Raw genomic sequence first — 14,694 nt, 5'->3', positions numbered from 1 at the left:
GTGGGCAATAAATGCTGGCCTAGCCAGCAACACCCACATCCTGTGAATTTATTTTTAAAATTAAGATGTGAAGAAGGAAGCAAACAGCAATGTTGAGTCAGAGTACGTTTGGAATGACCCACAGTTTGAGAAGGTTGCTCAAGTAAGCTGAGTAGGCCCATGGAGAGATTAGGTAATAAACAGAAGCATCTTGGAGTGTGGTTTACAAAGAGAAAAAGAACTTGCTTTCACGACCTCAGGATGCACCAAAGTACTTTATAAACAATGAAATGAAATCTAGTCATAGTTATTATGCAGGGGGTACACACAGGAAGGTGCGGGACTTTGTGTGAAGATTTGTGAAAAGTGAAGGTGACAAGAAATGAATCTTCAAAGCAATGAAGGTATAAATTAATTTTTCATGAGAGGTCGGGGCATAAGAAGGCAGTGTTCTGGACATGGAAGAATGCAGTGAGATACCAGAGCCAGGGTGGAGGGAATTATAGCACAAGATGGCTCTTAGGAGGGTGAGGCTGCATATTGGAAGGGTGAGTGCACACTAAGTTCTGCTGCAGAGGGGTCAGATGTGCATTTTGATGCTCCAGAATATGGCTGATGGGTGCAGACAACCAAATATTTGGTGCACTGGAAAGCTGTCAAACAGCCTGCACACAAATGCTAATGCGCATACAGGAGTGCAGTGCCAACTTGGCACATGGCTTATGCAGACCTAAGAGCTCAACTTTCCAAACATGGGACTGGTAGTCTCCTCCATCGGCACAACTATGACACCCATTAAAGTCACAGCTGCCACTGCAGCATAAGCAAATTCCATTAAAGATATAAGTGCTGCAGTGGAAGCCCAAATCACTGCCCTGGTTGGTGTGGATACCACTGTTCAAAGGGATTTCCAGGGCCTCATAGTACACCAATCTGTTCACCAACAGATCAATGGGACTGCTGAGGGGCTCCTCTGGGAGAGTGGTTATGGCTTCATGGAGTGCAAACTTGCTGTCCTCACTCAGGATGAAAGCATTACTGCTCCCAGCCCTGCCGATCTCCAGTACTGTCCGATCAGCTGGCCAGCCCAGACTGTTGCATCCCAAGCCCAGATGATGCAGCTTGAAGATGGAATTTCTAGACCCAAAGCTGCTCAGTGATACTCACCAAGGCCATCTACAGTGCCTTCAATAGAAGGCCAGCAGCCTTTCATCATCCATGATGCAGCTGCTCAGGGAGAACCACATAGGAACTCCAGGAGAGGCAAAGGCAGAGAAGACAGACACTGAGGAATGCACAAGGGTGATTATTTTAATTTTCTATGCGTTATGCCATGATTGAATTTATAAATTTGGATTGGAATGCACATTTTCTGGTTACTTTTATGCGTGTGTTGTTGGAAAGAGAATGACGTGAGGATGAATGTTAGAGTGTGGTTGAGGTTACTGGCATTGTATTTTATTATCTCATCACATAGGGGAAAAAGGGACCGTCTAGATTGCAGTGTCCCTTCCACTTCCTGCAGCATCTCCTTGTAGGCCTCGTGCTTCTGCTCTCAGTTTCTTGATAGATGGTGACAAGGGTTCTTTGCTCATAATGGCCAGCTCATGGAGCATACTACCACAAATTTTGGTACTCAGCTGAGTGGGTATCAAAGAGTTCCTTCTGGACAGTCCAGGCAGCAGTGTTGCTTGGGGATGCCGATGGTGTGCTGTATAATGCTCCTTGTGGCAGCATGGTTCCCATTATAAGTGCTGTGAAATTGTGCACAGGTTGGTGGCCAGAGTCAGGAGTCATATCATCAGTGGATGAATACTGTCACCCAGTGGCCATTCTTTGACTTGCCATGGTAGGTTAAATAACTCTTGTACAGAGGGTTGCCAGAGAATGAAGGAACCATGACTACTGCAAGGGTAACAGACATTCAGCTGCTGTAGAATCCCTTTCAGTTGATAAAAACAACAAGAGTTGACATGGGATGCACAGTCAATGAAATCTTGCACCATGAGGGAATCTGCATTCCATGCAATCCCCTGTGCTCTCTCTTCCTGCTTATCTTTGGCAAGGGGGAATGAATGCAGCTGTTTGAATGGAGAATTACCTTCCTAATGCAACAGGTAAAGTAAACCAGGAGATTTGCCTATTTTTCCAGCAACAGCCTTGAGCGAGCCAGACATAAAAGTTAAGGGCCACAGTCACCTTGAGAACCACAGGCAATGTGGAGCTTGCCCTGCCTAGATGTCGCAGTTGCAATTGTTGACAAATTTCAGTCACAATTTCTTTAATGAAGTGAAGGTGTCTCAAGAACTGGTCATTGTTGAAGTTTAGGTATGAGAATTGATTCAGTTTGTCAGCTGTGTCTCAGTTGGTAGCACTGCCCTCACTGGTGAGCATAAAAAGATCCCATGACACACTTTTGTAGACGAGATGGAGAGTTATGCCTGGTGTCCAGGCCAATACTTATACCACAATCAACAAAAAGACATAATTTGGTCATCACATTCCTATTTGTGGAAGTTTGCGGTGCGCAAATTGGCGGCTGTGTTTCCCACATTCATACAGTGGCTGTACTTCAAAAGTACTTCACTGACAGTAAAACGGATTGGGAAGTCCTGTAGTCATGCAAGGCCTGCTGATGAGAGCCCTTCTCCCTCTTCTAGCAGTTGTTCCAGCGCTGTAAGACCCCTGTCATGCTCAATTGCAAAAGGAAGCTCTACCAGGTCACCCATGCATGGAGCCAACTTGCTTCAGCACTTGATTGGTCATTTGGAATTTTTAAATCAATAAAAAAAAAATTTCAGCCCTAGCCAGATCACACTCTGTAGATGACTAAAATTTTAGACAACTGTAGGAAAGCTCCAAAAATGTGTGCAATTGCACCAGTGGCCAGAAGAAATAATCCAGCAACTAACTTATAAATTGTTCATGACCTCTAAGTAGCACTGGTTGTGGGCAGGGAGTTCATTCGTTCCATTAATATCTTGTTTAGCTGTGCGAGGATAAGGAAAGGTTTTGTGAGTAGCACATTCTAATTCTTGGAACAAAGACAAAATCTCTCAAACATCATATTAACACAAGCTTGGCAAGCATGGGAGCATTCACAGAATGGACTGCAATCACATCTGGTGTTGGTCTGACCATTTGTACATAAAGGCATTTCTATGCTACGAATATAAAATGGAGGTTGAGTAAGTTACATGACAGCACAAAAAGTACAACCAGCAAGAATTCAACCTCAGTCTCTATAGCATCAGTCTCCAATTAACGCAATGCCCTTCATTTTAGAATGAAAGCAGAATGCTGACCTTATATGTTGCTTGCCTTATTGAACAGCATATATACAGTAAAATGTACACTTATGTCTTAAAATTTCCTTCTAAACTATACAATTTGAACTTAAAAACAATCCATTTAGAAGCAATTGCATCAAATTTCTTAGTTTTTTTTTAGAATTCTATAAGTCAGTGCTTCCCAAACTTTTTCCTGGTGTGAGCCCATTCTAATGCCTCAGATTTGTGCAACCCCCGGGGCAAGAATTTGCAGAGGGAAATAGTTGTTGAGCTGGGGGTTGTGGGGTGGTGGTGGTGAGAGAGGTAGGGAGGCTTCAGTTGCTGATTGGGAAGGAAAAAGGAGTTGTGTGCACCCGAACTCCCTCTCCTCCACACCCCATCTCCCCCTTCTTCAAATTCCTATCTCCTCCTCCTTATCCCCTCTCCTTTGTGGGGACAGCTGATGAAAATGCAGGGTTTCACCAAAAAAGAGACAGCTACCCATTCATAGGTCTTTTTTTGCAGCAGCAATCAGACCTTAGAAAGCAGTCCATTAGGCCACTCCCACCAACAAATAAATATGGATTTAAAGATCATACAGCTGTCAGAAAGCAGTCCAAGCTGCACAGCAGCCATTGGTCCTCTAGAATTTGTAACCCCAAAATCTCATCTCATGACCCCCAAAGTTTGGGAAGCCCTGCTACAAGTGATAAAGCCTGAATATGAAAAAGTATGTGTGTGTATATATATTATATATATCTCCAGTGTTGTGCTAATGGTTCTACAGTTACCTGCTCAAAACACATTGGGTTTTATCAAGAGGCCTTGTTACCTGAAACCACCCTGTCACATGACCGAGACTTGAGCTGTTTGAATTGCTTTAATTATACAGCTTTCGGGTTCTGTCTTCAGTCTGCTGTTTAACATCTGATGGGCAGGCCATACAGAAGCAGGCTCTGGCTAGGTTGGACAACTGGCCCCCATCTAACCTGGCTCAACGGGAAAGATATTGTACTATCACCTATGGAACTGATTCAATCTCGGTGTGCCTACTTCATCTTGGGACATCAATACAACCGGAAAAGAGAATCTTACACCAATGGCCTTCAGCCAGCCGAGCTCTGCAAAATAATTCCTCATTGTATTTTGATTCTGGACTCTGAACTCACGTTAAACCATAACTCTTATTTTTATTGTGGTCTCTGCCCACAACCTCTTCCTACCCTTATCCCTCTTTTATTGTATGAATACAAAACCAACCCTCTTATGTGACCTTATCTCAAGTTTGCTGTGGGGTTATTAATAGAGGATTGGATCACTCCAAACCAAAGAGTGGAGGAATATATTGTCACCACTTATAAAAGCCAAAAATCAAAAATGCCTTTGTTTACGAACATGTAGTGAGTGGAGAAATCAGGGCTGTTCTAAATTAAACACCCTCCTGTCTGTAACATATGTTTATAAAAATTAAGATTTGTTTGTGATGTGAAAATATTTCAATGATCAACCAGTTGTTAAGTTCGTCAAACTACATAGATATCATAAAAGCTTACCTCTTATCTGAACAATCTTTTGCTTTTTTCTACGTCCGTGAATGTTCACTACATCACAGATATAGGTGCCAGAATCGTTGTGATTGAGTGGTCTGTTGAAAGTTAGAGTATCGTTTTCAATCTGCAAATCCTCCGGTAACTGTCCCTCCGATCTAGGCAATTAAAAAGATAATTGGGCATATATACTTTTCAAAAACATCAAAATTATAAATCTTTCAACAAGCCATCTCAGAAAGAGCTAACTGATCTTCAGCTTAAACATGATAACAACACTATACTACACAAGTAAGTTCCTGCCAGTTTCACGTAACACTCTAAAGATGAACAATGGCCTACAAAAGATGGGGAAATGTGTTCAGTTGCATCTACAGTTCCCTCCCTTTCTCCTGCCCACTGAACCGAACTTGCCTTAAGGACCCTTTACTGAAAGTCAGTGCAAAAGGTAGAGAAAGCAGAGAATTCTTAAAATGCATACAGAAGAATTTTTCTAGCCCGTGCGTAGCAAGCCCAACAAGGGAAGGACAGTTCTGGATCGAGTTTTAGGAAATGAAGCTGGGCAGGTGGAAGTGGCATCAGTTGGAGAGTACTTTAATGGTAGTAAGCATAATTCTGTTAGAGCACAAATAGTTACAGAAAATAATAAAGATAGAACAAGTAAAAGTTTGAAATTGGGAAAGACCAATTTACTAAGCTGAGCCGTGACTTGGCAAAAGTGGACTTGAAACAGCGATTTGAAGGTAAATTAGCGCCAGGGCAATAGGAAGCGTGACGGATGCTGAAACTGCTGAAATGGACGGAGAGAACTACTGAAATCTCCCTTCGCTACTGTCCGCAATCAGAAAGCTTTTAAGATGAAGATGTGTGTGTTTCTTAAACTGTGTATGTGGACAATTTGAAGATCCAGCAGCAAACATTTTGTGGGTTTAAATACAGAGGATTGTTTATTTACACACACACCCCGAAGTAGTCACACACAAACACAGTCAAGGAAAGTACAGTTGAAGAGGATAGTGTATTTTTGCACATGATAACAAAAGAAATTGTTCGTTCTTCATGTGATTGCCCTGTACTGGAAAATATGTGCTACAGGCCTGATGAAAAAGAGGTCTTCACTCCTGAAGCGCAGTTTAGGTTAGCTGGAGTCCCGTGCCAAAGTGGTTTTCAGGATTCTTCCAAACAGATGGTCTTTCTGCATATCAAGAAGTTTGTTGCTTGTAATCTCGTTGCCAGGTCAGTTTGTTGTATTGATGGACCCGAACAGGCACAGGCTTAGAGACCTTGAGATGTTACAGTCTCTGGTTCTTAAAGCATAGATGTTACATGTCCTTTACTACTGCCGTGTCTTCCTGCAGGTAGCACTTAAAAGATTACAAAAGAACAAACATGGCTGCCTTACCATGGGACTCCTCGCAATTTCAGTTCCTTTTCCATATATGGTGGTGGTCTTCAGTTGATTAGCCACAACCTGGCTCAATGTTTGAAGACATTCATTCCAAAGGGGATAAAGGGTTTGACACAATCACTGTCTTTGTTTTAGAAAGACCCATTCAATTCAGGAATGTTTTTTGGATAGCCTCACGATATGGGTGGTTGGAATGTCTGGAATGTATTATTTTGTCCGAGACACAAGGTGGCAATGTCTGAATTCACAGATCAGGTCAGATGACCTTTGGCGGCCAGCTTTGGCAGAATATATTGTCCTTTTTAAAAGGAAATTCATTTTCAAAAGATTCCACACTGAGTAAAGTTCATATTTTAAAAGTTATGAACATGACCTGCCTTTACTGGGCACTACGGAGGCACTGAAGGATTCAAAGCTCAGAACAAATACGTTCCCATGAACAAAAAAGTGTGGGACTCCCAAATCTAGTCTCTGCTAATTTCAAGAGGGCAACACTGTACGATAGGAAAAAGAGAAAGCTTGTGTCAGACACCAAGAGCTTCAGTTCTGAAGAAGAGTCATATGGACTCAAAACTCTGTCTTTCTCTCCACACATGCTGTCAGGCTTGCTGAGTTTTTCCAGCAATTTTTGTTTTTAACCAAGAACTCAACACTACAGAAATCCTAGAAGCATAGGAAGTGCAGGGATGAAATTAAAAAGGGAAACAAAGAGAGTACATGGAAAAATATTAGCAAGTAAAATCAAGGAAAATGCTAAGATATTTTGTAAATACATAAAGAGCAAGGGGATACCGAAGGAAAATGCAGGGCCGATTACAGACCAAAATGGCAGTGTGTGAGGAAGTGCAAGATGTGGCAAGGTTTCAGAATTAATACTCTGCATCTGTTTTCACAAAAAAAAGGAAGACCAATCTACCACGGGACGCAACGTTTAAGCTGACCACTGAAGTCTCCAAAAATCCTTTTAAAAAAGGCCGGTCAACTTATACACAAGTATACAATGTGAACCTCCGGTGGGGGTATGGGTGATTGCTGTTTTGAAATGTGAAAAAAAAAAGCATTACACCAGTGATGCAAATTAATGTGGCATGGTTTATTAAATGAATAGAAACTAATTGCATAGTTATACCTTTAACCACATCAAAGCATTTTAAACCATCAAATTCATTGCCTTCGGCATGTGACGCAAAGAGTTAATAGAATTCATTCTGAGTCACTTTGGCTATGGCATCGTCCTAAGGATCCCACTCTGGATCAGATTTGGCACTTTTGATTTCAGAATCATCCCATCACAACAAATCATCTTCCTCCCCATCCACTGAATTAGATATTCCACATTTTCTGAACGATCTGATTACATTTTGTGCACTATTAGTATCACACAATTTGACAATGAAACCACACAAAACATCAAGTGGGCAGTGTGCATATTCCCACTCTTTGTGAAGGTTATTGCTCCATCTACCATCCATCTCTTTCTTTCATTCAGTACAAATGTGATCCTCGAATGGCTTGTTGAGGCACACATCCAAAGGTTGAACTACTGATGTTAGACTCCCAGTATAATTGCAATGTGGGTGTTATTTCTTCGCTGGCACCTCTTGGATCTCCTCATATGGGATCTGAACATGGCCAATACTAATAAGCTGCATTTTTTATGTGGGCCACCAGAACACCTGTTCCACACATTATCAATCTATAACTTCACTCCGTCCTTGAGAAAAACATTAGCAAGTAAAATCATGTCCTCTTTTTGCTTTCCTTTTTAATTTAATCCTGTACTTTACATACTCTTCTAGGCTTTTTACAGTTTTGAGCTCTTAGTATCTGACACATGCTTTCCTTTTTCTTTATCCTAGTTTTGTCATGGGCATGCACAAAATCTCCTGCAGGGAACTTGATTTTCGGAATGGTTTTACTTTTGAAAATTACCATAAGATTTCATTTTGTTCAGTCGGCCATGCAGGCTAGTACCACCGTGAATCTTGTCTTCTCAATTTCACTAGAACGGTTTTCAAACCTTTCCAGTCTACAATTTGGCTGCTGGGTATACTGAACTTCACGGGCACTTCATCTACGTTGTTGATGTGACTTAATGGGTACTGCGTTTTGCCCATATCTGATGAAGAACAGCTGGAAACTGATAATTTTGGCATTGAGGTCCCTTGGTAGTCTCTGAGCAATCTTGGTCTTCAGTCGTTGCATCAGACTGAAAGCGGCTACATTAACTAGCTGTTGTGCTGCAATCTTTGCCAGACTCAGGGTTTGATTTGGGCCATTTAAGTGCGCATCGCATTTATTGTGTTTCGTAGAGGATTGGAAATTGACGGTCCAATGATTTTTGAGAACCCGTTCTGATACACATTTCTCAACAGCAGGGCAGTGGCTGGTCCCTGTTCTCATGACACATTTGATCTCGGGCATCTTCATCAGGGCGGATTTCTTCTTCCATTCTCGCACCAGTTTTTCAACAACATTGAATTCCCTCACTGCAGCACAGTTATTTGATGAGTTAGCAAACGTTATAACTTTGTACTTCATTCTTTTTGTTGAGAACCCATTTACGTTTGTCACTCACCATGGCATGTGCGGTCTGCTCCAGTGGGGGGGGGGGGGGGGGGTCTTAAACCCCCCGTGTACAGCCCATATTGTCAACCTGCAGCATAAGTTAAGTAAACCTACATTGTGGGGTTGAAAAATTGAGGCCGACTGTTATGGGAGTATTGCATTTTGTAGCTAAAAAGGAGAATTGATTTATAAGGCGAGTATAGAAAAAGCATGATTTTTGGTGCTAAGAGATGGGGTTGTCGTAAATGCTGCGATCTATGGTAGTTAAGGAGGACTGTGAAATGCTTAATGAAGTAAACATAGTGAGGAAGGAATTAAGGTGTTTTGCATACTTGAAAATGGATAAATTCATCAGACCTGGATGAAATGTACCCCAGGCTTCTGAGAAGCAAGGAAGAAATAACAGGCTGTGACCATCAATTTCCACTCCTCTAAGGCTATAGGCATGGTGCCGAAGGACTGCTAACATACTGTTGTTTAGAACAAGAGGAATGGATAACTTGAGCAATTAGATTAACCTCGGTGATAGGCAAATTATTGAAAAAAATTTCTGAGACACAGTATCGTTGTCATTTAGAAAGGCATGGTTTAATCAAGGACAAGTCAGCATGAATTTTCTTAAGGGAAGGTCATGTCTGACTAAGTTTATTGGAAGTTCTTTATGAGGTAACAGGGAGGGTTGATGAGGGTTATCCGTTCGATGTAGTATACATGGTTTTTAACACAGTTTGAGAAGCCCAAACCTAAATAGTTCCGCAACCTACTGGTTTCCGGCTGGTACACGTGGCACAGTCAATGCCAAAAATACGAAAGGTCACAACCAAAAACGGACACACTGTTTGCCTCTTCACATTCCAGTACTTTGTTTTTATTCCAAGCAGATAGATATTCACTGGCGATGTTCCATAGATTAGATTAACAACCCAATATGCTTTGCAAACCTGCCTGTCAAAAAGCAATACATGCTTATTGAGACTAAATCTATTGATCACCTTCATCCCAGACAGTGCACGCTTATCTGGCCACAACAGGCCGTGCCCACTGTGTTTGTGGCCTTAATTGCTGAGAGTCTTTTTGGGTCATTGGACTTAAGGCCAGTGACAGCCGTGAAATCGGACCATACCCAAGGCTTGTTCAAATCCAAGGCTGTCAAACAAACACTCCGTGGGCTCCAGCACTTTCATCCAGCTCAGCCCCACCTCTCCCATCACAGGCCAGCTGGCTATTTGGGAATTTTACAGAATCTCTCCCCAGCAACACTATCCTTAACCATTGAATCTTACCTTCTGAAGCTCAGTCTCTCCCACAGGATGTGAGACTGTTCAGCTCCTCGCCTCCCACCCTTCCAGCTCCCCCTCTTCCTCTATGGAGCTCACTGCTAATCACTGATTCCTTCTTTCCTGAATTCCTTGTTCCTCTAACCCTATTACAACGGTAAATCCATTTCAAAAGTACTTCATTGACTGCAAAACATGTAGAGGCATTCCGTGATCGTGAAAAGCATTATATAAATGCAAGCCTTTCTTTTTAGCAATCACCCTCTTTCTTACGCCTGTGCTCCTCCAACCACAGCAATATCCTTTCCTGTTTTATCTCCAGCTTCCGGCAATTTTGTGTTGGGGTTTGATGCTCATCCCTGTCCACACCGCTCAAGTTCACTGTTGTGAGTAGCCTGCTTATTCCAATGCCTGATATATTACAAATTGCTGCATGGTCATGGACATGCATGCGTAGACCTTAGAGGAAAAATTGGTCCTCTACCCTTCAAAATCCACCTTCATCACCTCTTTCCATTAAAAACCCCTTGATCTTGCCTTGGAAACTATCACTCTATCTCCAATCTTCCTTTCCTATCTAAAGCTCTTCAGTGTGTTGTCACCTCCCAAATTCAACCCGACCTTTCCCAGGCCTCCATGTCTGAATCCCTTCAATCAGGTTTCTATCATTGCCACAGTCACGGAATGGAAATCAAAGTCACAAATGGCATACTATGCAGCTGCGACAAAAGCAAACTCCCCGCTTTTTCCTTCCAAACCTGTTAGCAGCGTTTGACATGGTTGACGACACTATCCTCTTCCAAAGCCTCTCCACTATGATCCAGCAATATGAGGCCGGTTCCATTCTTATTCATACAATCACAGTCAGAGAATCACCGGCAACAACAGTGAACTTGAGTGGTGAGGACATGGGTGAGCATTAAACCCCAATACAAAATTGCTTCGAGCTCCTGCACCGTTAACTTGATCCTTGGCCCCCTCCTATTTCTCACCTACAAGCTGTCCCATCAGGAATAATATCTGAAAACACATCTTCAGATTCCGAAAATACATCTTCAGGTTCCACATTTGCGTTGACAACAACCAAATATACTTCAACATTGGCTCTCCCTTAACTGTCTCCAATTAGTCAGATTGCTTGTTTAACATCCAGTACCAGAAGAGTAGAAATTTCTTCCAACTAAATATTGGGAAGATCAAAGTCATTGCCTTCAATCCCTGCCACAAATTTTGTTCCCAACCCAACGATTCTTTCCCTCTCCCTGGCAACTGTGAGACTGAGCCAGAGCATTCACAACTTTGACACTAGTATGAGTTTCCAACCACATATCTGCTTCATCACCAAAAGCATCTACTTCCAACTAGCCTAACATTCTGCCAGCAGATAAGACTACAGGTTGTAAAAATTGTAAAATGACAGTTTGTTTTTCATTCATGGGATTTGGGCATAGCTGGCTAGGCCAGCATTTATCGTCCTTCCCTAATTGCCCTCAAAAAGGTGGTGGTGAGCTGTCTTCTTGAGCCAATGCAGTCCGTGTGGTGTAGGCACATAGGGTGTTAGGGAGGGAGTTCCAGGATTTTGACCCAGCAATAGTGAAGGAATGACAATATATTTACAAGTCAGGATGGCGAATGGCTGGGAGGGGAACTTCCAGCTGGTGCTGTTCCCATGTATCTGCTAACCTTATCCCTCTAGTTGGTAGTGGTCATGGGTTTGGAATGTGCTGTCTAAGGAGCCTTGGTGGGTTCCTGCAGGGCATCTTGTAGATGGTACACACTGCTGTCACTGTGCACCAGTGGTGGAGGAAGTGAATGTCTGTGGAAGGGGTGCCAATCAAGCAGGCTGCTTTGTTCTGGATGGTTTCAAGTTTTTTTGAGTGTTGTTGGAGCTACACTCATCCAGGCAAGTGGGGAGCGATCCAGCCCACTCCTGGCTTGTGCCTGGTAGATGGTGGGCAAGCTTTGGGCAGTCAGGGGGTGAGTTACTCACCGCAGGATTCCTAGCCTCTGATTTGCTCTTGTAGGCACAGTATTTATATAGCTTGTCCAGTTCAATTTTTGGTCAATGGTAACCCCCAGGATGTTGATAGTGGGGGCTTCAGTGATGGTAATACCACTGAATGTCAAGGGGTAACAGTTAGGTTCTCTCTTGTTGGGGATGGTCATTGCCTGACACTTGTGTGGTGCAAATGTTACTTGCCACTTGCCAGCCCAAGCCTGGATATTGTCCAGGTTTTTCTGCATTTGGACATGGACTGCATCAGTATCTGAGGAGTCGCGAATGGTGCTGAACATTGTGCAATCAGCGAACATCCCGCGAACATCCCCACATCTGACCTCATGATGGAAGGTCATTGATGAAACAGCTGAAGATAGTTGGTCCTAGGACACTACCCTGAAGAACTCCTGCAGTGATGTCCTGAGATGATTGACCCCCAACAACCACAGCCATCCTCCTTTGTGCTAAGTATGACTCCAACCAGAAGAATGTTTTCCCCCCGATACCTATTGACTCCACTTTTGCCAGGGCTCCTTGATGCCACACTCGGTCAAATGCTGCGGTGATGTCAAGGGCAGTCACTCTCATCTCATCTCGAGTTCAGCTCTTTTGTCCATGTTTGGACCAATGGGATATTTGTGGTGCCTCCTCTTCCAGTGAGTCATTTAATTGTCCGCCACTATTCATGACTGAATGTCACAGGGACTGTAGAGCTTAGATCTGATCTGCTGGTTGTGGAATTGCTTAGCTCTGTCTATCACCTACAGCTTATGCTGTTTGGCATGCAAGTAGTCCTGTGTTGAAGCTTCACCAGGTTGATAGCTCATTTTTAGGTATGCCTGGTGCTGCTCCTGGCATGCCCTCCTGCACTCTTCATTGAACTTGGCTTGGTTGTAATGGTAGAGTGGGGGATATGCCAGGCCATGAGATTACAGATCGTGATTGAGTACAGTTCCACTGTTACTGATGGCCCACAGCGCCTCATGGTTGTCCAGTCATGAGTTGCGAGGTCTGTTCGAAATCTATCCCATTTAGTACGGTGGTAGTGCCACACAACACAATAGAGGGCATCCTCAATGTGAAGAAGGGATTTCGTCTCCACAAGGACTGTGCGGTGGTCACTCCTACCGATACTGTCATCTGCGGCAGGCAAGTTGGTGAAGATGAGGTCAAGTATGTTTTTCCGTCTAGTTGGTTCCCTCACCACCTGCCGCAGACCCAGTCTAGTAGTTATGTCCTTGAGGGCTCAGCCAGTTCGGTCAGTAATGGTGCTACCAAGCCACTCTTGGTGATGGACATTGAAGTCTCCACCCATAGTACATTCTGCGCCCTAGCCATGGTGTCTGGGACATTGTAAGGTATGTTTCCATAGTACAACTATGTCAGGCTGTTGCTTGACTAGTCAGTGAGACAGCTCTCTCAATTTTGGCTTTAGCCACCAGATGCTCATAAGGAGGCCTTTGCAGGGACAAGGCTGAGCTTGCCGTTGTCGTTTCAGGCACTTAGGTTGATGCCGGATGGTCCGTCCAATTCCAATCCTTTTATCAGATTGACGCAACCGAGTGGCTTGCCAGGCCAGACCAGCTAAGGATGGCAGATTTTCTTCCCTAAACGACATTAGTGAAGTGCATGGGTTTTTACGCCCATCGACATGGTTTCATGCTAGACTTTCAATTCTAGATTTTTATTGAGTTCAAATTTCACCATCTGCTATGGTGGGATTCAAACCCAGGTCCCCAGAAGAGGGGTTGTGAAGAAGGCATAAGGAATCTGCAAAGGGAGAGAGATTGGTTAAGTGAGTGGACAAGCATATGGCAGATGGAGTACAATGTGGGATAAATGTGAACTTGACTACTTTGCCTGGAAGAACAGAAAAACAGCATATTATTTAAATGGAGAGAGATTGCAGAACTTTACTGTACAGCAGGATCTGGGTGAAATCGTACATGAATCACAAAAGGTTAATATGCAGGTACAGCAAGTGATTAGGAAGGCAGAAGGAATGTTATCATTTATTGCAAGAGAAACACAATCTAAAAGTCAGGAAGCTTTGCTACAGTAGTACAGGGCATTGGTGAGATCACATCTAGAGTACTGCGTAAGGTTTTGGTCTTCTTAGTTAAGGGTGGATATAATTGCATTAGAAGCAATTCAGTAAAGGTTCACTCGGGTGATTCCTGGGATGAGGGGTTATCTTATGAGGAAACGTTGGACAGGTTGGGCCTATATCAATGAGAGGTGATCTTATTGAAGCATATAAGATCCTGAGTGAACTTGACAGAGTGGATGCTGAAAGGATGTTTCCACTTGTACAAGGGACTAGAACCAGGGGACACAGTTTAAAAATAAGGGGTCTCCCATTTAAGACTTTGAGGAAATTTTTTTCTCTCAGAAGATCGTGCGTCTGCAGAACTCTCCTTTAGAGAGCAGTGGAGGTAGAGTCATATGAATATTTTTACGGTAGAGGTAGATTGATTCTTGATTAACAAGGGAATCAAATGATATTGAGGGGTTGGCAGGAAAATAGAGCTGAGGCCACAATCAGGTCAGCAATGGGCTTACTAAATAGTGGAGCAGGCTTGAGGAGTTGAATCTTACTCCCACTCTTAATTCGTATGGTTGAATGACTCTGGCCCTGTTGCAGCTC

At 43.2% G+C, this 14,694-nt stretch overlaps 1 protein-coding gene across 1 annotated transcript in view; it reads right to left on the bottom strand.

The window, feature by feature from the left end:
- Window positions 1–14,694, bottom strand: part of LOC144682964 (nectin-3-like) — a 303,215-nt gene that overhangs the window by 20,139 nt on the left and 268,382 nt on the right. Inside the window, exon 5 of the mRNA XM_078545896.1 lies at window positions 4,802–4,953. Coding sequence (XP_078402022.1) covers window positions 4,802–4,953 — 152 coding nt within the window. The remainder of the gene's footprint in view (window positions 1–4,801; window positions 4,954–14,694) is intronic.

Source organism: Cetorhinus maximus, chromosome 7 (assembly GCF_964194155.1).
Source record: "Cetorhinus maximus chromosome 7, sCetMax3.hap1.1, whole genome shotgun sequence".
Lineage (NCBI taxonomy): Eukaryota > Metazoa > Chordata > Chondrichthyes > Lamniformes > Cetorhinidae > Cetorhinus > Cetorhinus maximus.
The sequence above is the reverse complement of the archived record's forward strand: the minus strand, read 5'-3'. Positions and strand labels throughout refer to the sequence as shown.